Below are 22,709 nucleotides of genomic sequence, written 5' to 3' on the forward strand. Positions count from 1 at the left end.
CACGGTCTTTGAGATTAGAACACATATGTGGAGGTATAGAACCTATTTGGTCGATCCGACTATCTGTGTCCACGTTAGTTTTTAACAAGCTATAACAACATTAAAATTAGTGTAAAAACTAAATATAAAAATTCATGTCTAGTCAAGAAGATGACATTCACCATATGTAAGTTGTTATGCAAGATAGACTTAATTCCTTGAAATTCACAACCCACGAGATGTCATAAAAAATATCGGAATGTGAATCTCCAAAAGAGTCTTGCATACTTTTAAATCAAATACTTTTATCACCTGCTAACATTGATGTATTGACATAGTTTCCAAGAAATTTCTTCTTAGGCAAGACCATTTCATGTGACCTTTGCTTGGTTTGTTCAACGGGTAGTTGGCTCGTTGTTTGTGAGATAGATCGGGCCCGCGACTCCCTTTGGTCATTTTGAGCTCAATCAAGCTCTTAAGCCAAGATAGGAAACTCCTGACAGCTTCTTCAATTGTCAAGGAAATATTTTTTTCTAGGAGACAGCCACTTGAATACACATCAACGAACTATCACGGTCGGTAGATTATTCATCCAAACGAGTCAAAGTTGCATCGATGGTGTTCCTTCCTAATTCTCCAATGATCATGAGATACATTCATCACTATCATCTGTATTTGGTGTCCAAAGGTAAGATTGTGGCGATCCCTTATTCCATGAGCAATTTTCACAAAGGCTATTGCATTTGTCAACATTATGTTCTTTTTTTCGCATTTGTTTCTTTTTCCGCATTGACATGATCTTCTACCCTAACCCGATCTCCAAGATAAACGCTAATCCGATCTCTGTGACCAACGCTAACACAATCTACACTGACTCTGGTGTGCGAGAGTATCTTCGCTTTCATTTTAAGTATCTCACTTTCTAACTTAATTAATATATCTGAATCGTAATTATAAGGGATGAAAATATACTTGAATTGTGTGATGAATTTGGGTTTTCCCCGAACCTGACATGAATGCTCCTTTGATCCCATTGATGCTTGTAAGATGTTACTTGACCCTTTTGGTTCTCACACACCATTGGTTGCTTTCGACGATAAAACTTTATGTGAAATAACAAATGATGAGAATAATAATTATAAATGATTCAAAGTAAATTAAATCTTTTACAAATTGTTCTGCCAATTTAATGCTGGATCCTGGAACGAATCGTATATACTCTTTATCATCTCTATCTAAAGTGTTTCTCTTCGGGCCCATTCCCCATTTTTCTCGAACTATTATTATAAAAAAAAATAAAAGAGAAATAAAATTTGAGCATAAAGAAAGAAAAAATTACAGTAATTGTTTACCGTTGCAGCAAACTTATAGATCAACTCAACGATAATCAATTCTAAAGCTTCCAGCCGCATTGAGAAAATATCCTACCTCGGCGAAGAAATATCCTGCCGTGGCGTAATTCAAGAGATTCCATACAGGGAGCATGATAGTATTCCTCGTCGCGACAAAGAAATATCATGTCACGGTGACTCAATAGATTCTAGATAGAGAGCATGATATCGTTAATTCCTTGCCGCGACGAAGAATGCGAAGAATTATCCCGGTGCAGCGTAACTTAAAAGATTCCAGAAAGAGAGTAGGATGGCATCCCTCGCCGCGGCAACAAATTATCTGCCGCGACATAGAACACTAGAAGAGAGGTTTTCTCCAAAATTAAAATATAAAACAACAAATCGAAACTTGTAACATGTTAAATAGCATGATATATCAAAATCAAAGCGTAAAACTTATAAACATCTGTTAAAACTAAATAAATATCATAATATAATCTTAATAATTATTTATTCAGCTTTCGGTATCAGATTCGACCTCTTCTAGAGTTGTAAATATTTTTCTCTCGGATATCCTTTCTTTGTTGAGAGCATGTCTTGGAGTCTACAGTTTGACTATAGTTGACAAATTTCTTCTAATCCTTCGTTAGTGACACTTGTATAGAATAACACAACATTACACATACGTTCTATTGTCTTTTTCATCGATGTTTTCTTTTACAAACACCGCATTTAAATCGTGTAGAAAACCCATTTCCCATTCGTCAACTCTCTTAAGACAATGTGACTTAAAAGTCTTTGGAAGGTTAAATCGGCCATGCACACCTTCTTAATTCGATATTTTATTTTGACTCCATTCTTTCAATCCCTAATTGTTTATCCAAATTGGGACACGTTCTCAATTCTCCGTCCTATTTTTCTTTTGGTTGAAACTTCTCGTCAAATGTCACATTTATCTTTAAACCTTAACTTTTGACCAAGCTGCCGAGACATGGTCGATGTTGTTGACAACACCAAGAAGACCGAGCTGTGGCACTACAGGCTCAGACACATGAGCGATAAGGGGATGAAGATGCCGGTGAAAGACAGGATGATTCCAGAGCTGAAGTTCGTGGAGCACCACACAAGCGTGAGCTGGATCCTTGGAAAACAAAAGTAAGTGAGCTTTTTAAGTGGGAGCAGAGAGCTAAAGGCAGAGAAGCTTAAGCTTGTGCACATAGACATATGGGAGCCAACTCTTGTCGCTTCTCTCGGAGGTTCCGGGTACTACGTGACTTTCATCGACGACTCCACAAGAAAGGTATGAGTTTATTTCATGAAGAATAAATATGATGTGTTTGCTACCTTCAAGAAATGCAAGGCCATGATGGAGAACGAGAATGACTTGAAGCTAAAGGTCTAACAATGGCGGAAGATAGATTGATAGCGACTTCAAGCAATACTGCACCGACAATGGGATCAAGAAGGTGAAGACTATTCTAGGAACTCCCCAACAGAATGGAGTAACAGAACCTTGAACGAGCGAGCTCGAAGCATGAACATACACGCTAGATTTCCCAAGACGTTCTGGGTAGATGCAATAAACACGGCAACCATTTTCATTAACCGAAGACCCTCTCTTCCCTTGGGTTTCAAAATCCCATAAAAGGCTTGGAGTAACAAAAGGTAAACCTTTCTTACCTTAAAGTGTTTGATTGCTTGTCCTACGTTCATATTGATGATTCTATTAGAAATAAACTTGATCCAAAACCTAAGGAGTGTTATTTCATTGGATATGGTGACACAAAGCTCGACTATTGTTTTGGGATGCCGAAGGAAGGAAGATTCTCTAGAGCAGGAACGTCGTTTTCAACGAGTATAAAATGTACACAGACGAGCTAAAGGGGAGAAGTTGACGATCAACCTAAGAGACATCTCGATGACCGAGCTGAATGAAGACGCTTTGACAACCAAGGAGAGATAGCCCAAGCTGAACACGGTCGTGAGAGCAAAGACGATGGTGATGAGAGCACCGAGCTCTAGGTGAATCAGCGGACTCCGGTCAACGAGATGCGGAGATTGAGTAGAGTCAGTAAATCGGTACACAAGTTCTCCCCGTCTCTCAACTACATCCTCCTGACCGACAGAAGAGAGCTGGAATGCCACGAAGAGGCAATACAGGTTGATGCCCCAATTTCATTCTCAAATTTAACCGATGTAAAATTAACATAATATAAAATTATCTCATCACACTAAACGTCAAAACATAACATATTAACTCAAATTCATTCTCAAATACAACCAATGTCATATTAACATAATATAAATTAACTCATTATACTAAACTTCAACATATATCATATTAACTCAATTTCATTATTATACTCAACCGTTGTCAAATTAACATATTATAAAGCTTACTCATCACCGTAAATTTATAAAACATATCATCACCTAACATAAAAAAATCATAATAACCTAATATAAAACTATCTAACCCGCAGTTTAGGAGTCGCGATTAGGTAACGGTGATCGGCATGGCAGAGGATGCGACATAGGCGAAAAGAGAGTGGGAATGAGAAGGGAGAATGACACTGAGAAAAAGGGCGGATAAGAGAGATGTGAGGAGGGCAGTGGAGGGAGAGGGGTGGAGAAGGTATATATATAGGGGTGAAGAAGAGAGGTACAGAGAGAGAGAGAGATAGCCGAAGAGAAGAGTCGGCCAAAGGAGATAGGGTGAGAGAAGAAAGTGTGGCTTACTACTCTATATAATTCCCCACGCTGCTATCTGAATCCGGTGGAACTTTCTTCTTAAATTCTGAAACATCGTTATGAATTCGTAGCTCGCATGTACTCCAATGGATTTTGAATCTCTGACTTCTGAAACTTTGTATTTTGACACCACGTCTTCCAAGTCGTTATTTGAATAAACATTAACCACAGCGTAGGCTAACACTTTCTTTGTTTTGATTTAATCAACTAGAGATTAGTTGAAACAATAAAAAAAAAACACACGTTTTTGGGAGGGGGGATTTTAAAAAAACTCAAGAGAGAGAGATAGAGATAGTTTTTTACGTCACTGATAGGGGAATAGACGATTTTTGTTTTCTCCCACTGCCTATACTTATAGCATTTCAAGAACCCCATTGGGATGAAAAATCTCAACCACGATATATTATTTTGTTTAATTCCTTGAATCAAGTATAATCATATATGATATATTTTGATATTTTAGAATATCTTAACTTCCTAGGTTTAATTAAAAAAAAATTCGAGCTCGTCTCACTTAAGCATGGATGTCCAACACAATGCCAATAAGTCTGTTTGGGTGAAATTCAAGTGTTCTCAAGCCCACTCAAATCAAAGTGTTCTCAAGCCCACTCAAATCAAAGTGATTTAATTATTATTAACCTTTAACAATATTATCGTCAAAACTCCTTTTACGAATATAAAACGTATGTGTTCTCGTTGTAACATCGTGATCATTTATTTCATATTGTTGCTAGGCATTCTCTGTTTTTTTTATCAGAGTCGACTGAACCTAATAACTCAAGCAATTAATAAACACGAATAAAGAAGCGAACTATCAATCTTCAGATTTATTTCGGTTTATTAAATCCGCGGATATTCCACTATAATCCCATATTGAACTCTCGATGTTTATTATAATTATATTTACTCAATATTTATTTACGGAATTTCCATTGATATAACTAATTTGTGAGTCCACTTATACTTATTTCTTAGTTGAGAAATCCCGAATTCTATTGGCCTTGATCAAACAAAATCTAAGACCCATGTACATAGTGTCCGACGCCTAGCACAATCCTCTTTAGGCCTTGTGAGCGTATTCAAATGCTTTTCGAAAGCCCATTTATTTTAAAAAAAAAAAAAAAAAAAAAAAAAAACAATCCTATTGGGCTTGATCCTAGAAATTTTGTGATTTGTCTTCGAAAAGCGATTCTTGATCGAGGACTTGGTTCCTAGTGGTCTTGTGACCATGTGCCCTTGTATACATATCATTCAGTTGACGGGTACTTTCCTCCATTCGATCCAAATGGTCATCTCATAAATCTTGTTGGGAGGCAGGGGTTACACTCTCCTTTGGTGGCAAGTCTGCATCCAGCTCTGATAGATAGAGGTTGCAAGTTGTCGCCAAAGATAGGTGCTTGATAACTCTGATTGTTTATATCTTCAACGGGTGAGATCGGGTTATTCATTAGCACAGAAGCCATCTCGTACGAATATATTGTCATAAAATATGTTGGGAACATGTGGTTGTTTCCTTTGGTCGCCTCATTCTAGTCCCTTGTTTTTGGACAATAATGAGGATCTGTCCATGTAACCACACTTGAGTCAAGATGCATCCAATCCTAAAGCTCCGAGTTCCTTTGAATTACAAAACCCCGTTCTTTATAGATACCTTAAATAAGATAAAGAGATATTGAGCTATTGAGACACATATATAGTGCTTAACATAATTAGTAGGATTAATATGAATGTGTTAATATGTTTGTGTGTTAGTTGAGGTGTGCTCTAGTTTATGAGTGGTGCGGTATGTAGAGTTTTAATTTTCGGGAGCTAAGGTTTTATTACCTGATTTTGGAGGCAAGCAGCGTATTTATAAGAGTTGGGATGCGTGCAAGGGTCCTCTCACGTGGTTTCCATGCCCTGTCCAGGACCTGGCCTTGTTGGGCGAGGCTTGGCCTCCTCATGGATGGCTAGCTAGTGGCTGAGATCTCGCATGCATGCGTTGGGCCAGTGGTCGAGATCTTGCCCAACATGTGTTGGGCCACTAGCCGACGCCTTGTCTGGAACGAGGCCAAGGCCTAGCCTAGCCTACGCTTGACCGATTGCTGAGACATGCCATGGCCTATGTAGGGCCAGTGTTCGAGACTTGGCCTAGCCTACATTGGACTTGTTGCCGAGTCCTTGTCTAGCCTACGCCGAGTCAGTTTTCGAAACCTGGCATGGTATGGATTGGGCCAGTTGCTGAGACCTGGCCTCCCTTGCGTTCGGCTAGTTGTCGAAGCCTGGATCCGGTCCATCTTTGGCTGGAGCTCTTTGTGGGTATTTTCTTTTGGATCTTGTTGTTTTTCATCGTCGGAAAATATTGTAATAACAATAATCTAGTCGCGGCGAGGCATTTGAAAAATATTTTTTTTTAAAACGCTAGGATTAATTTTATGACATATATAGTACAAAATAGCGATTCTTTCCAAGATGGAAGATATTTCTGACTTAAAAAGTAGCTTTCAATGCAATGAGACATCTCGCCATTTCCGAGAGAGCTTTGCAAGCGTATTATTCTACCACAACAAAGCTTAAAATCGTCGTGAAAACGTTACTCTCGCCATAACATAGACTTCTATTGTAGAAATAATATTATGTCATAAAAAACTCGGGATAGAGGTTTTTCATGATGAAAAAAAACTCCATCGTGGAAACTTCATTGTGTAAGTCATTGGTGGTGAAAATTTTACAATTGGGTAATTAGCATTATTAACATGCATCTCTTTCCCAATGAGTGTGTCAAAGAATTGCATCTCTCTCTCTCTACTGAAGGCTAAGACATGTGAAGTCGGAACTGGTCCCTCGCTATATGAGTTACTGAGGCTTATGTGGGACCCACATTAGGTATGCACTATTTTTTAATATTTGAGGGTTTTGAAGCGTTGATTGAGAGAGAGAGAGGGAGAGAGAGAGAGAGAGAGAGAGAGGGAGAGAGAGAGAGAGAGAGAGTGTGAGATTTTCATATTCGATGGTTTTGAAGTGTTGATATAGAGAGAGGGTTTAATTGCCCAATCAAAGCCTCCAATCTGGTTGATGATGTACAAACAAATGCCTACTCAGCAATGTTCCATCTTGTTGTATTGGTTTCCACTTTCCACCAATAAAATATATATATTACACTTTTGGGAGCATTAATCATGCTTTTCTTTTTATCTTTTTATTTATTTTTTAAATTGTTGCTAATTGTAATGATGCCCATACTATCGTTTTAAGATCACCCAAATCACAAATATGGCCCACGCCAAGTTGTGCTTATAATGGAAATTGAAAAAAAAAAAAAAAAAAGAGGTCGTCTTAGACATGATCCTATCACATATTAGAATTCCATTAACTTTCTATTAATCTTTGTTTCTTTTTGCAAACCATTACTTTTGGAAGGATCTATAAAGTATGAAACGATATATATATGGACATACATATATGTTTATATATATAAATATGACTTGTTTTTCAAGAGTTAGGAAAATTCCTTTTCTTGGATACGTTGAAAGCATTTTTTTTTTTAATTAAATAAGACAAAGTCCAAACAATGTGGGTGTGACTCCATTAGCGTCTCCATGTACTCCAAGTGACACAACCTACTTCTTTTAATATAGAGATAAAGGGTTTGAGGGGTTTGGGTGGAGTTAGCTTTAAGTCATGTGAAGTGACTTTTCTCTAGCTTGTTCTTAAATAATTATTTTATAATGTAATTCGATTGTTAATAATCTAATGATCAACTTTGGAGCTATATGTGCCTAGATTGCAGTCTAAAATGTTATAATATATAAACAATGATTTTCAAATAAAAGGCTTTTGTGAATTTGAAATACCTAATTATATACGAGTCCCGTGAAATGAGTTTACAGGAGAACTTGGTCAATCAATGAGACAAACTAATTGTGCTTTTTAATTATTTACGTTTATAATAATAATTTAGTGAGTGACACTTAGACCTACTGCTATATAAATTATAAACAGCATATCTCCACAAACATTATATCTTAAATCAACACACATATAGATGGGAGACACCTACACATGACAGGACAAAAATAATCAAACGTATTGGGAAAGGTCAAATTAATTGGATTCCACAGAATCCTTTCTTTCTAGTGACAACTGACAAAAACTTCATTCCCCACATGTGTTAATTAAATTGAACATTTCACCACTAAGTTTTTTTTTTCTTCCTATATTAATTATCTTTAATTTAGGTTTACAGGCAGGTTATTAATGAGCAAAAGGCAGGAATAATAATGACTTTTTTTCCTTCCCATTCTCTAACCATAAAATTAGCGTTTTCATGTTGAAACGACTAGGTGACAAAACTACTATAATAGTATTCATAATCAAATTTAGGCTGTGCCTGAACATGGGAATATCGACTTTGATTACAAATAGTATTCATATTATATGTATGGCAAAAGTTGGTCTTGCCTAAAAAAGAAGAGTGCTATAACCATGTTCCTAGCTAATCTATATGATGCGCTTGTTTTGAAATGTATGTATATGTCTATACGTAATGGATCTACGTATGTGTATTTAAGTAAGTAGCATGTCTCATCTCATCTCATGAAAGGTGACGACTGATATATATATATATATATATATATATATATATATATATATATATATATATATATATATATATATATATATATATATATAATAAGGACCTAAGTCTAAGAAACATGTCTCATCTTATCCTCTTCATGGATAGTCTTGATTCAAAAGCCATCTATTTATTAACCTCATGAAAATAAGATTCGTAGGAGCGCATTAAAGTATGGTTATTTCAATTGTCAAAAAGATCTCAATTTCTTGAATGGAATTGACTTACCAGCTGACAACCTAAAATAACTTTCTTACATCATTCACAACAGGCGCGCGCAATGCAAAGAAAATGAGTCGGATTCTAAGGAATACGGACATGTGTCCTAGTATAAATTTGACCTTGCACGACAATTTATTTGTGTCGTGTAATCACATATCGTGCAAAGCTTTTAAAATTGTGAATTTCGCCGCGTCAGATATAATGTATGTTGCAGCAGGAGTCTTTGCACGACAGTTTATAACTGTTGTGTATGCTAATTGCATTATTTAAAAATAAAAATCAACCGTGGCGCAAAATTTGTTCGCCACGGCGGACGAAGTCATTATATCCTGTTGTGGCGTAAAGTTGAATTCATATCCAATTCATCCAAAAAAACCAAAGACCAAAAGTCTCCAGAGAGATAATCATTATTTTTTTCAGGAATATAATCAGATTCAAACATTACCACAACCAGATTCAAACAAAAATTATAAAATAAAAAACTTTAGACTATTAAAAGTTTGCTAAAACATTCGTCCTTTCTAAAAAGTCCGAGTTATGACTATTAAGTATTTTCCTTGAATAACTGACAACACAAGAAGAATCAAATTGTAGTCATTTGAAATGGTATATTCATAATTTTAGGATAAAATGGTATTTATCCAAGTATTGATTATTAGGAGAACCTGTGATGTATGATTATGAGACGTAGAGAGTTAGAGACTCCATAGTTCCTTCTAGATATCTTACAGAGATATTGAATATGACCAATTCATTTCTAAGAGTATACGCTAAAACCATTTAACTCTTATACTCTCAGAATCAGTGTGTATGAATACATGCATGCTTACCTATATTTTGACATGAGACATAGTCACTTATGGCTAGTCATCCTAAGTTGATGAGCCAATGATCAAGGTTCTTCAAAAAGAGCTTATGATTAGGCAGTTGGTGAAAAGACTTAGTCATTGTGGGATTATGACTCTCATAAACATGGAATTTATGTACAAGATTGTTGAAATGCAACGTATGTCACCTCATGTTTTGTTCTTGAGAATGTGAATAAACTAACTAGGATTAGTATTCAATTGAGATTACTCATTGAATCAAGCATTATGAGATAGTTGCCTAATCTCACTAAGAAGGTTATGCTTATTCAAAAACAACAAAAGAGTTGGTGGAAACAATAACTAGAAGGGTAAATGGTAATTTGTAATTCTCATCTAACTAATGACATTCATGAAGGGTAAACATGCAAGCTATTCAGTGGATCCTAATGTGTTAATGTGTAATACATAGAGTAGAAAAGTAAGACATATGAGACAAAATATTTTCAGTGTCAATTATTTAGTGGAGTCAATTGACGTTAGGAATGAACATTGGAAAATGTTGGAGAACTTCTATGTCCAATAATTCAATTTTAAGCGTTGCTAATTTGTGTCCATAAAGTCTCTACAACATGCTATAGAATATATTAGTTTAAGTGACTATTAGAATGAGATTCAATTGTTAAATGAAGTACACATTGAGAAATGTACTTGTATAAGTCACTCAGAGTGAAAATAGAGTTTCACTTAGACTTGCCAATTTGTCAAAAAAAAAAATTGGTTTGATGTTTAACATATGATGCTAAACATATTAATACCATAAGTTATAAATAGGATTTATGGCCGTGGTATTATAAGTGGTTTAAGGAAAATATAATCTTTGATTTTTGACATGTCATTTTCCTATTAGTGCTAGGCTAATTTTAGGAAATTAATGAAATGGAAAATTGTGATTGGTTATTGAATTATTGGCATGGATAAGATTTGGCCGTGGCAACTTTTATAAGCAAGAAGACTCGGCCTTGAGATTGTTTTGAACACTTGCCATTTTACGATTTTTCCTTAAAATGAAAAGGAAAATGACTTAAGGTGGGCTTAATTCTCATTGGTCCATTTCCTTGGATCAAGGAATTAGGTTAGTGGTCATGCCATGACTAAGCCTTTGTTTGGTATGAAGAGAAAAAGATGGAGGGAAGAATTTGTTTCCATGGGACCCACCAAAAAACTTTCCTCTCCATTTTGGAAGGATTGTAGAAATCCATAGCATTTTATTTATGAAAAATTACATTTATAATATTTATTGATGCAATTTCATAGTATCTAATTATTTTATAAACAATTTATTTTTTAAATTATTTTGGATGTGAAACAAAAATGAGTAAAAATTAAACATAATTTTAAAATTAATGTTATATACTTTTATTTATGTACCTTGATTATATATTTGATATGTAGACAATACAGTTATTTTACTCACATATTTTATAATATATAAATATTAATATATATATATATATATATATATATATATATATATTAAATTGTTCAAATTATTTTTGGATAAATTACACAATTTGATCTCATATAATAAAAGAGTTATTAATGTCATTAGTATAGTAAAAAATAGTCATGTTTTTTCTTTATTATTTATACCAAACAACAAGTGGATGAATTTTAATTTTTCCTCTTAACATACTAATCAAGTTTTGGGAAAGATACAATCCATCCATTTCTTTTCCTTCCATTTCCCTCCTCTTCAATCCCTCCTTCCATATTTCCCTCCTCTCTACCAAACAAAGTCTAAAAGAAGTGCGAGAGATAATGCATTGAGTTGTGGAAGTCATGGGGCCACGTTTTATGGCTCATGGACGTGTTTCACTCTAAAAAATATGACTTGAGTACACACTTGCATTACTTATTATTTTCATAAATAACTCTCTCTCTCTCTCTCTCTCTCTCTCTCTCTCTCTCGCACTCGGTCTTGTTTCTTTGGAATCAAAACAAAGACATTCCACGTAGTTTTAGTGGCTTGAAATTTGATTTTAAGTCGTTACAATTCACTTGTAGCCATAGACATTATATCCACAGTTTTCTTAAGTATTGTTGAAGATTGTTTTTGTGGTTGCTCTTCAACATAAAGAAAGAGACGTACAAGGGAGTTAAAATTCTAAATTCAAAACCTCAATCAAGAATCCTAAAGATTAGATCTCTCGCTAAGTTTTCATGCATCACGTGTAGGTACTGATTTTTGTGAAATAAGAAAATTTTTGTATTCCGCCATATTTAGACATGATAAATATGTTTCTAAACTCTACATGCTTTTTCCAACACTAGCAAACTATACAAGCTCGGTTTTGAACAATGCACGGATTTGATTCAAAATAAAACAACTATCATGTATGCGATGATATGGTCCTATACCAATTGTTGGAAATTGCATATATGGTTTAATAAAAATTAATGACATATCACAATATGCCGAAATTAAAATAAAAATTATTATTATTTTATAAAACTCGGTTTTAAAAACCTATTCATGATAGATTCAAAATAGATTGTTTGACTTTATTAACCCTATAAGTCGTGCTTGAACTTGTAGATTCCGATTCTCCTTCTCACGTCTCCTTCTTGATCTTCTTTGAATAGCCACCAAAAAAAAAAAAAAAAAAAAAAAAAAAAATCTTAAACACTAACAAGGTAAACCATGTATGATATATGTATGGAGACAACTGATTTTAGAGACTTAAAATCAATTTTCAAAGCCTAGATATTACTTGGAATCGCTTGACCAAACCAGAGAACACGAGTGTCAAAATAAAGAGAGATTTTGTCAGAGAAATAATGTATCGAGTGCATTTGGATGTGGCCTCTTGTTAAGACTCAGCTAGGTGTCTTTGATCCACACAAAATGGAGTCATACCATGTCACATCATATAGACCCAGAATGTTACTCATTCTCTTAAACTATTTGAGCTACACGGCCAAAAACGTAATCTTTGTTTAAGGATTCAAATTTAAGTACATTTATATGTAATTTAATTATCACTTAAGATAATTCAATAAAATGACACATACCTTAAACTAATGTTGACCTAAGCATGCCAAATTAAGCATATCATAGCTAATAAAATGCAAAACAATAAATAAACAAACAAACAAAAAAGACAGAATAAGAAGAAAGATCAATACGCAACTTTTTGATTCGCAAAGCTCTTATCGAATTTTTTTTTCCTTTCTAGTTTACAAAATTATATACCAATTCCCAAAACCCAACAATTTTAACGCAAACCAAAAAAAAAAACGATTCAAATTGCTACATAAACTTGGATGAACAGAAAAAAAAAAACATTTTACTTTTCTGATTTGACTTGCAAGCTACAATGAAAAAATAGAAATGAAAAGCAAAAAAAGAAACACTTGGGCAAAGCCCAGAAGAACCATCCGGAAATCAAATTCAAGGAGGGCCTCTATCGCGTCAACGACGTTGACTTACAGGGCCTATCACAAGTAACATAAGATTAAGCTATACAAACCCGTTTTTATCCGACTTTCTTTTCCGATCCTTTGATGTTGAGATTGAACCATTTCTTTTTGCCGGATTTATCTTTTCCCTCGGAGCTTCCTTCTTCCCCTGGACTCTGATCCGCCTTCAAATCTTCGCTTGAGAATTTGCCACTGCCGTTACTCAATCCACTTGCCGACCCGCTTGTGGTTGCTGTTCGGTTGACCGAGAACGATGAATGAATGTTGTCTCGCTGTTTCAGCAACTCGTCCACCTGGCGAATCAAGGGTTCCGAAATCATAAAATAAATAAAAAAATAAAAAACCAATCAGAATTCCCATGTCAAAACCTGATTTGCCTAACCGCACATCTTACTTTTCTAACGGAAGCCAAAATGCTGCCACACAGCAACACTCGTTCAAACGGGACCATGATAGATTGACTCTAAGGTGTATTTCGTATGCACTAACGCAACTCCATCAAATAAATCTAACATTTTAGTGCTCAGTTGATTGGGAATATTACATTGCGGTGTTTGATTGAGCATAGTAATGCTGTATTTTCTACGTAAACATTTTATTGTAAGTTGTGAATATAATATAAAAGTTGTAATGACGATTTAACATTAGTGCATACCGAACAAAGTAATTAACAGAATTCCTGAGAATATGAAAAACATTTTTGCATAACACAAACATGCTCTCTGATGCTTGGCCTGGGTGAGTAGGTATGACGATGCAATAAAAAAAAATAGACAAATCCTAGTTGAGACGATTCGTTTTTAAAAAAAAGTCAAGCACTCGTACCATTAATCAGCATTAAATTAATAACCTAGTGAATTAGTTTAGCGAGTTGCGCAACAAGTTATGAGAACGAATACTTACCGCCTGCTTTTCCTGGGTGTATCTGTTGGTCACTTCCTGAAAACGTGCTAATGCCTAACACATTATTGTCACAAAACCACAAACAATGGACTCATTAGCGAGTAAATGAAAGAAGCCTTGGATGAATTAAAAAGAGGATCAGTACCTTCCGGTACTCCGTCTCAAACTGGCGAAGCTCATTTCTCTTTCTTAAAATATGAGCCTCAATGTCTTTAAGTTTCTCTGTCGTCTCTTCATATGACTTCACACAAAGTGCCTCGATCGTATACGTAGCAGTCTTGAAAAAATTGTCTCCTGAATGAACGATTAAATGTTTCAATTAAAAAAAATAAATAAATAAATAAAAAAAACTAAAAAGTCCGGTTAGCTAGGTGTGCAAAAAAAACCCGTAAACTGGACTGGACCACGGGTTCATCTAAAACAGATTTCCCCTAGTCTGTTCAACTCCGATTTTTAACCAATCTGAAATGTCAGGTTTCAATTATTGAAACTGCTGTTTAGACTAAACCAGTTCCAACAATTTCTAATTTAGGGTATTTAAAATGTATGATATTAAGTTTGTTAGACATGTTAATCTTTAGCTTGAAGAAAAAAGATGACATATCAACCAAAAAAAATACTGACCGTAAACAGCGAATATATGAGTGCCAGCTTTTAATTCTGAAACCTCACAAGGTTGAAGACCTTCCAATCTCTTAAAGAAAGCAGCTTCGGGGTCCTTAGCCATAGCCAACTGCAGGACCCACACGCATAGAGATCACGGCACATCGAATGCCAACTTCTAAAAAAATATCAACCATTACCCTCTTCAGGGAACGGAGATTTTGGGGAAAGCAAAAACAAACATTCACACAAGAAATGGATATTCAGAGCAAGCGTACCGCGTTCATGGTTGAATCCATTCTATAAACTTGAAAATGTAGAAAATACATCCCTGCAGATGTCACCTTGCCCGTCTTCTCACTATCTTCCTGCAAATAAGAGTTCATGATGATTATTGGAAATTTAGCTTTAATTTTGAGCCAAGCGTTGTCCAATTGGTTCATTATCTCTTAATGGGAAAAACGGACTAGCAATATAGTAAAAACATGTATACTAAAAGCATCATGCCAATTTCTATATACGGGAGCAAAGGATAAAACTAGAAAACCCACTACATGCTTTGGCCAATTGAGCTTTGTCACTGTGAGTGAAAACAAATTTTCAACCCCTCCTTTTATATTTTCGTGATGTCCCGATTCCACTCTAAACAAGACTAGAACTTACTCTATTCCTTCATGCAATATCCTCTTTCTGTCCTCTGTTTTCATCCTTACGTCAAAAGTACTGATAACAGTGCATCTACTTTGCAAACAAAATGTTTGACTGCTACAATCATCCATGCTCAACACTGCATTTTGACTTTTTTTTTTTTACTTTCTAAGAATTTACAAGACAACAATAGTAGGACAATACATAGGGATCCTAAGCCACGTGACAAGTGTAAAATTTCACACCTTATATGTATAACCAAACCATTCAACAAATAACTGTACGAAATAACACATTGGATTACATAATTCACAGGTGAAATGGCAACAGAATCACTGCAAGTGCAAAGTAGATATATAGCTACGCATGTGAGAAACTGAAGAGTAAGTCAAGGCATCAGACAAATGATGTGGTACCTGTAGGGCCAAACCATAACCAGCATTCACGTCTTGCTCGAAATAAAGTAGCTGAAAAAACGTCAAAGTGAAGTTATAACTATAATAACATTGGAGAAACTAAACATAGATTGACTAGAACACACACAGATCAAAGTCTTCGAACCTAAAGAGGGGCTACACAAATGAAAAAGAAAAAAAAAATCACCTTGAATTTGCTTTGTGCAGTTGATGTAACTCTTACTACAAGCCCAGACTCGGCTTGTTGCTCGTTGATCGTCACACCAAAAAAATGAGCGGACTGCTTATCAACCTGGACCACCAAAAACAAAATAAATAAATAAATAAAATTAACAATAAGCACAATAATAAATTAACCCCATTATCACATGAGAAACCAAGAAATCACCTTTCCGCTAACTGATGCTCCGATAGGAAGCGGTCTGACAGTGACAGTCCCATTAAGGGCCTCTTCAAGTACATTAGCGGATATTGTTGTCTTAATAGGGACTCCCAATTTACTATTCAAATTAACAAAACGTTGGAATCACAAAAGAACATCTACGACTAAACTTTTTTGTTTTCATTTAATGAACCAAGTAGATCACCTGAACAGAGCGGCAAACATGGTATTTACTGTTCCGAGATTTGATAAGTCAATTTCCATGTCCATGCCTTCTGCATCGAGGGCCTGAGATGAAATATAAAATATACAAATCAAGGTTCTTGCACTACTCTTACGTATATAGCTTCCTTTCAAAGGACATAGACTAAATACTACTCGGTAAAATATAATAACCTAATAAACAACAGAGGGATCAAATTGAATAAAATAGAATGGGGACCTCGAATCCTGAATTGTCATATTGTCTCCTCTTCTCTGGGTCCGATAAGATGCTGTAAGAATAAGCAACTTCCTTAAAAAGTTCCGAAGCTTCGGGATTGCTAGCATTCTTATCCGGATGATACCTGTACATTTTTTGGTTTGAAACCCCGTTATAAAAAACGAAACCGGAAACGGAATGACCAGTTACCGAATTATGAAATTGGGAAAAGGAGCACAGCATTAGAGTTTTGTTTTTTATTGTCGTTGTTGAACAAAAATTGATGGTTACTTGTACTATGAAAACAGAAAAGTCCACTGTAGATCTTATATACTGAAATTCTTATCAGTCCAAAGTTGTGCATCTAAATTTTACATATAAAACAACATTCCATGTTGTTAGCTTGGCACTTTTCGTAAACAACAGTTTCTGAAATATTAATCTCTAAGCTCTTGTTATAACGAGCTGGGACATTTTGGATATAAATTAAACCAGTGTAAACCAGTTCTTAAAAGGCTTGAAATAAACACCTAACAATTTCAAAGGCTTAAAATACCATTCCAGTGTTTCCTTCTTACAGGACAAACATCTAAAAGGCTTAAAATAAACACCAACAATTTCAAATAAATTGACTAAATCATGAGACTCTTGTGAGTAATCAGGTTGAGAGCCATATCAGAATCCATCACAGAAATGGATTCCAGTTTATTGTTTCTTTCTCAAATCTGTAAAATTTCATCCTCTAGTGGAATCAAAACAAGGGTTTCTTTATCCATCATATATATCTAGAGTTAGTCCAATACATGTATTTAGAATCAACAAAATTCAAAGCAAAGAAACAAGAATGAAACTAACTTGAGAGCGAGCTTTCTGTAAGCGGTCTTGATTTCCTGATCGGTGGAATCTCTCGAGACTGACAAAACCTCGTACGGGTCTCTTCGATTCGGCGGAGCCGAAGTTCCTTCTATTTTCGAACCTTGTCCCATCTCTCTCTCTCTCTCTAGAATTCAAAATCGTCGTTCCCAAATCAGCTCAGTTGATCCAATCATGAAAACTCCCCAAAGAATTTTGGCAATTCTATACACGAAATCAACACGCAATTCTAAGACGTATTGAATCACTATATAAATATAAATATATATATATATATATATATATATATATGTGTATTATATACCTGGAAATCAAGGGAGGAAAAGAGAATGATGATGATAGTGACGACAAGTCAAAGCTTTGGAAACACACAACACGATCTAAAAAAAAGCAAGCTGAATTTGAGAAAAAATGGGCGAGCTAGGGTTTTTTTATTTTTTTATTTTCCAAAATGTTTTGATACAATAGACCTGAAGAAGATATATAACCGATATTCTTATTACAATACTTTTCTTTCTGGCTTTTTTTTTCTTCTTCTTTCTCTCCTTTTCTGGTTATTCTATTCTATATATAACCCTTTACTAACGTTATTTTAGTCAACAGAATTTGTTTAATTTAACCAGATAAATAAAATTAGTTAGAGCCTGGAGACATTTCATGACTCGTAATAATGTGATTACTTACATCATGCTAGTACTTGTTTTACCAATCACAGCATTAAATTTTGAACTGAAAAATTGAGGTCGTCATAAAATTTAAGAGACATCATTAAAGAGTAAAAATAAGACTTCGTAGTTATATGATGAGAAATTATACAGTTGGTCCAGGTAGCAGAATTATGTGTGATAAAAGTTTAATCACTTTTTTTAAAGCGCTCAATCGCTTTTAAATAAAGCAATATTGAGTGAGAAATGAGAATACGTGTGTTTGCTACAATACAATTTATAAACTTGTCTTCTCATGAGTATTGATAATGTATTTGTTTCTCTAATCTGACTTTTCATTAAGTTGTTATTTTAAGATAAAATATTTAATGGACAACGCGTTAATAGTATATGATTTAAAAAAATCAATGAAGCATTCATTTCATTTCTTTTATAGCATGTGTTATAATTTATTACTCTTTGTTTTGAAACCACTCAAAACAAGTCGAGTATATATTTGCATTACATCTCTTTAATAATTGTTTAAAAGTAATATTTATAGCATTAGGTACCCGTCCATCCAATAATGCAATTCAATTGCTCTCCGAAAATTTCAAAGCTTCTCCGGCGAATATCAATTTACCGCCAGGGATATTCGGTGGTAAATTGAAAATTTCAAAATCTCAACAAATTTACGTCTGGGACCTCTCCATCTGCTACTAAGAAGCAGTATAAGCGAGTTATGAAAGGTGAAAGGCGTGTGACTACAAGAGGTCGTGGAGTATCCACCATTGGATCGGAGATAAGGCAAAGTCGAGCGCTGACATCGTCACCCTTGGTGATTGGGCCACAAGTAGGAGGTCAAGTTTTCTATTAGAACTATTTTGTTGTACTGCCTCGTTTTCTCTGGAAGGAGATGTCTCCGGTACCAAAAAAAAAAGATATCAAAGGAGTATTGAATTGTGATAGATCTCTTTCTAAGTATGGGAGAGAAAAATTCGACGAGAAGATTGAGCATCACAACTGGACATTTGATCTTCTTAACTCCTCGACTTTGGGGTCTCACTCGGAGGGTGTACGTCGGGAGGAACATAAATTAAATGTCCTTTTGGAAAAAGAGGATAAGTGTTAACGACAACGAAGTCGGGTGGCATGACTAAAGAGTGGAGATCGAAACTCTAATTTTTTTTCACCGGAAGAGGAATCACATCACCATAATTTTTTTACAATTAAAACTCTTCCTATCGAAGGTATGATCTCCAGCTATTTTGTTTATATTTTCTCGCCATCTTTTCCATTTACGAGGGATATCAACTTGGTGATTAATTGTTTGAGCTGGACGATATTGAGTATTTTTGTTTATATTAACTACAACAAATAAAAAAAACAAAAAATTAGCAAAATAGCCAAATCAAACCTTGTGATTTGCTATTTAGCCAAGGTTTTGTAAATACTAAGTAAATAGTCATGCCGATGACGTGGCCCAATAATAGGTTTTTTTATTTCTGAAAATTGCCCATGTGCGTTTGAATTTTGAATTTTCGGTTTAAATTTTTTCCCGAAATTTTTTGAATTGTTTTCCTGATATAAGTGTGAACATGATTTAGTCAATTTATGATTCCCTTTATTTTAGGAACTAAATGGACGTGGAAGTTGTAATTTATTTGTTTCTTTTTATAGATTATTTCTGATATTTTCGGCCAGAAATATATTGTATCGTTTATTTTTTAAATATATGTAAATAAGTTAAGGTTATGACAACTTATGTAGTAAATATGCGTAAATAAACACTTCCAGATAACCAAATATAATAGTACTTAATATTTACACACATTTACTACAGATATTAACAACCATACATTGTTGTAAAATCCAAGGATTGACATACTCGGTTCGGTGTAAATATGTGTAAATAAAGATTTACACACGACAAAAATTTAAACTGCCCAATATTTACTCAGATTTACTGCAAAATATGTCAACACCTATTTTTTCATTCTAACATCCAAACACCCAAAATTCTAAACGCATTCACAATGGTTTTTCCCATACATTAACACTGAAACATGATTACATTTTACAACACATCAAGATACATTAACAGAGATTTTTTCTTAATGGCAGATTGAATATTGGTGGAGAGATAATCAGTAATTAATTTGCAGTTATTACTTCCTTGATTCTCGTTTACACGTTATCTCTTTTTTTTTTATTTAAGTAAACCGTGTGCTTGTGGGCGGGAAATGCCTGGGCTCTTTAGTAAACGTAGAAGTGTCTTAAATGATATCTGGCTATTTACTTAGTATTTACAAAACCTTGGCTATTTAGCAATGTTAAAGGTTTGATTTGACTATTTTGCTAAATTACCCTAAACAAAATTAGCCAATAACTCATTTTTTTATATTTATTATATATATGTATATAGCATATCACATTTGTTCTCATTAAAGTTTACACCTTTTTTATTTGGAATGTCGCTGATGATCACTGTTTGCTTTCCTGAAAAATGGTTAATAAAATATTTATATATATATTGTAGATAATAGAAATTAGCTCTGTAAATTATTAGTTCCGCAGATTAGGAGTTAGTTTAGGAGTCAGTTTCTACCGATAGATATCAGGATTAGTTTGTTAATTAGTTCCTATTTTTATGTTTTAGTTGTTACACTTGTATCTATAAATTCCAGCCTTGCGGCTAAGATCAATACACCAGATAATTCTCTGAAACTTACATGGTATCAGAGCCGACCAAACACAGATCCCGAAAATCCCAAAACCAACTCTCACGATGGAAAAAACCTCTCTAACCAACCCAAAAAAACCATCTCCTGTCACTGGTGAGACCTCTCATACGTCTATGCACATCGCAGTGCACCGACTAAATGGTAGCAACTACCTAGAGTGGTCTCAATCGGTAAAACTTGTTGTTGATGGAAGAGGGAGGCTAGGGTATCTCACCGGAGAAGTGAAGGCACCAAAGAAAGACGACGATGGCTACGACCACTGGAGATCGGAGAACTCACTCGTGACAGCGTGGCTCCTCAACTCCATGGACAGTGCAATCGCCAAACCTCACCTATTTATGAAATCTGCCAGAGAGGTGTGGGAATCCGTGAAGGAGACCTACTCTGATCTGGAAAAATTTTCTCAGATTTTTGAACTAAAAACCAAGCTTTGGCAGTCAAAACAGGGAAGCAGGGCTGTGACGGTGTACTACAACGAGATGGTAGCAATTTGGCAAGAACTCGATCAGTGCCACAATGAAGAGTGGGAAAGCCCGGCTGACTACACTCGGTTCAAGACACGTGAAGAAAACGATCGAGTCTTCATGTTCCTCGTTGGGGTCAATCAGACTCTTGATGAGGTAAAAGGAAGAATCCTCGGGAGAAGGCCACTACCATCCATCCGAGAGGTGTTCTCTGAGATCCGACTGGAGGAGAATCGCCGGAAGATCATGTACACAAATGAATCTGCCGAGCCGGTGAATGAAACCTCGGCCTTACTTGTTCGAGGAGGACATGAGGGCAACAAGAAGAAACCATGGTGTGATTTCGGCAAGAAACTCTGGCATACAAGGGAAACGTGCTGGAAGATTCATGGAAAGCCACCCGGAGACAAGAAGAAACCGGAGAGAGCCTACCAGACCGCTGCTGAAGATCCACAAGAATCACAAGTCAACTCGAGTCAACCGACCTTCACAAAGGATCAGATTGAGCAACTCTTGAATCTACTACAGACCACTCAAAATCCTTCCAAGCCTGTTATCCCATCTTGCTCCTTTGCACAAGACGGTAGAAAATTGTTTATTGCTACTTTTCTATGTTCTAAGTTCCATAACACCTGGATCCTCGATTCAGGTGCTACTGACCATATGACTGGAAATTCTAGCTCATTTACCACATATAAACCTAGTGCAGGAAACAGAAAAGTTCGAATTGCCAATGGATCCTATACTGCCATTGCCGGACTTGGTGACATAGCTGTTTCACCTTCTCTGACCTTATCTAAAGCCCTACATGTTCCCAATTTAGCCTGCAATCTTATTTCCATTAGCAAACTTACCCGAGATCTAAAATGCCAAGCTAATTTTTACCCTTCACACTGTCTTTTTCAGGAACTGGACTCGGGGAGGATGATTGGCAGTGCTAGGGAATGTGACGGTCTCTACATCTTGGAAGAAGGGATTCACTCAAATAAAGAAGGTCAAGAGAGTTCTTGCCTACAGACTTTTACCAATTCTAGTAATCAAGAGATTTATTTATTGCATTTCCGTCTAGGTCATCCTAGTTTTCATTATATGAACAAGTTGTTTCCTGATTTATTTTCTAATAAAAATCCTTCTTCATTTCAATGTGAAATATGTGCTTTAGCAAAACACCATAAAAATCCTTACCCATCACGTCCATATAAGTCGACCAAACCTTTTGCACTAATTCACAGTGACATATGTGGTGCATCTAGGATAGCAACGAATACTAGAAAAAGATGGTTTGTCACCTTAATTGATGATCATACGCGGGTAAGTTGGGTATTTTTGCTAAAAGAAAAATCTGAAGTTGAGAACGTGTTTAAAAACTTTTATAACATGGTTAAAACTCAGTTTAACTCACAAGTCCAAATGGTAAGAAGTGA

General features: G+C 35.3%; 2 protein-coding genes across 2 annotated transcripts; one reads left to right on the plus strand and one right to left on the minus strand.

Moving 5' to 3' along the window:
• Positions 1–12,998: 12,998 nt before the first annotated feature.
• Positions 12,999–17,998, minus strand: ARG1 (Chaperone DnaJ-domain superfamily protein). The gene is made up of 12 exons (XM_089609195.1): positions 17,738–17,998; positions 17,416–17,637; positions 16,582–16,705; positions 16,345–16,427; positions 16,146–16,257; positions 15,945–16,049; positions 15,758–15,808; positions 14,972–15,061; positions 14,715–14,823; positions 14,236–14,384; positions 14,091–14,144; positions 12,999–13,480 (listed from the first exon to the last, which is right to left on the minus strand). The coding sequence occupies exons 2-12, from the start codon at positions 17,544–17,546 to the stop codon at positions 13,244–13,246; spliced, it is 1,245 nt and encodes a 414-aa protein (XP_089465321.1). The 5' UTR covers positions 17,547–17,637; positions 17,738–17,998; the 3' UTR covers positions 12,999–13,243.
• Positions 17,999–20,934: 2,936 nt separating this feature from the next.
• On the plus strand, positions 20,935–22,226 carry LOC149401917 (uncharacterized). Its single transcript, XM_089609354.1, has 2 exons — positions 20,935–21,868; positions 22,192–22,226. The coding sequence occupies exons 1-2, from the start codon at positions 20,935–20,937 to the stop codon at positions 22,224–22,226; spliced, it is 969 nt and encodes a 322-aa protein (XP_089465480.1).
• The last annotated feature ends 483 nt before the right edge of the window (positions 22,227–22,709 follow it).

Source organism: Urtica dioica, chromosome 3 (assembly GCF_054948205.1).
Source record: "Urtica dioica subsp. dioica isolate 48M chromosome 3, U.dioica_male_clone48M_v1_H2, whole genome shotgun sequence".
In the NCBI taxonomy this organism is placed as follows: domain Eukaryota; kingdom Viridiplantae; phylum Streptophyta; class Magnoliopsida; order Rosales; family Urticaceae; genus Urtica; species Urtica dioica.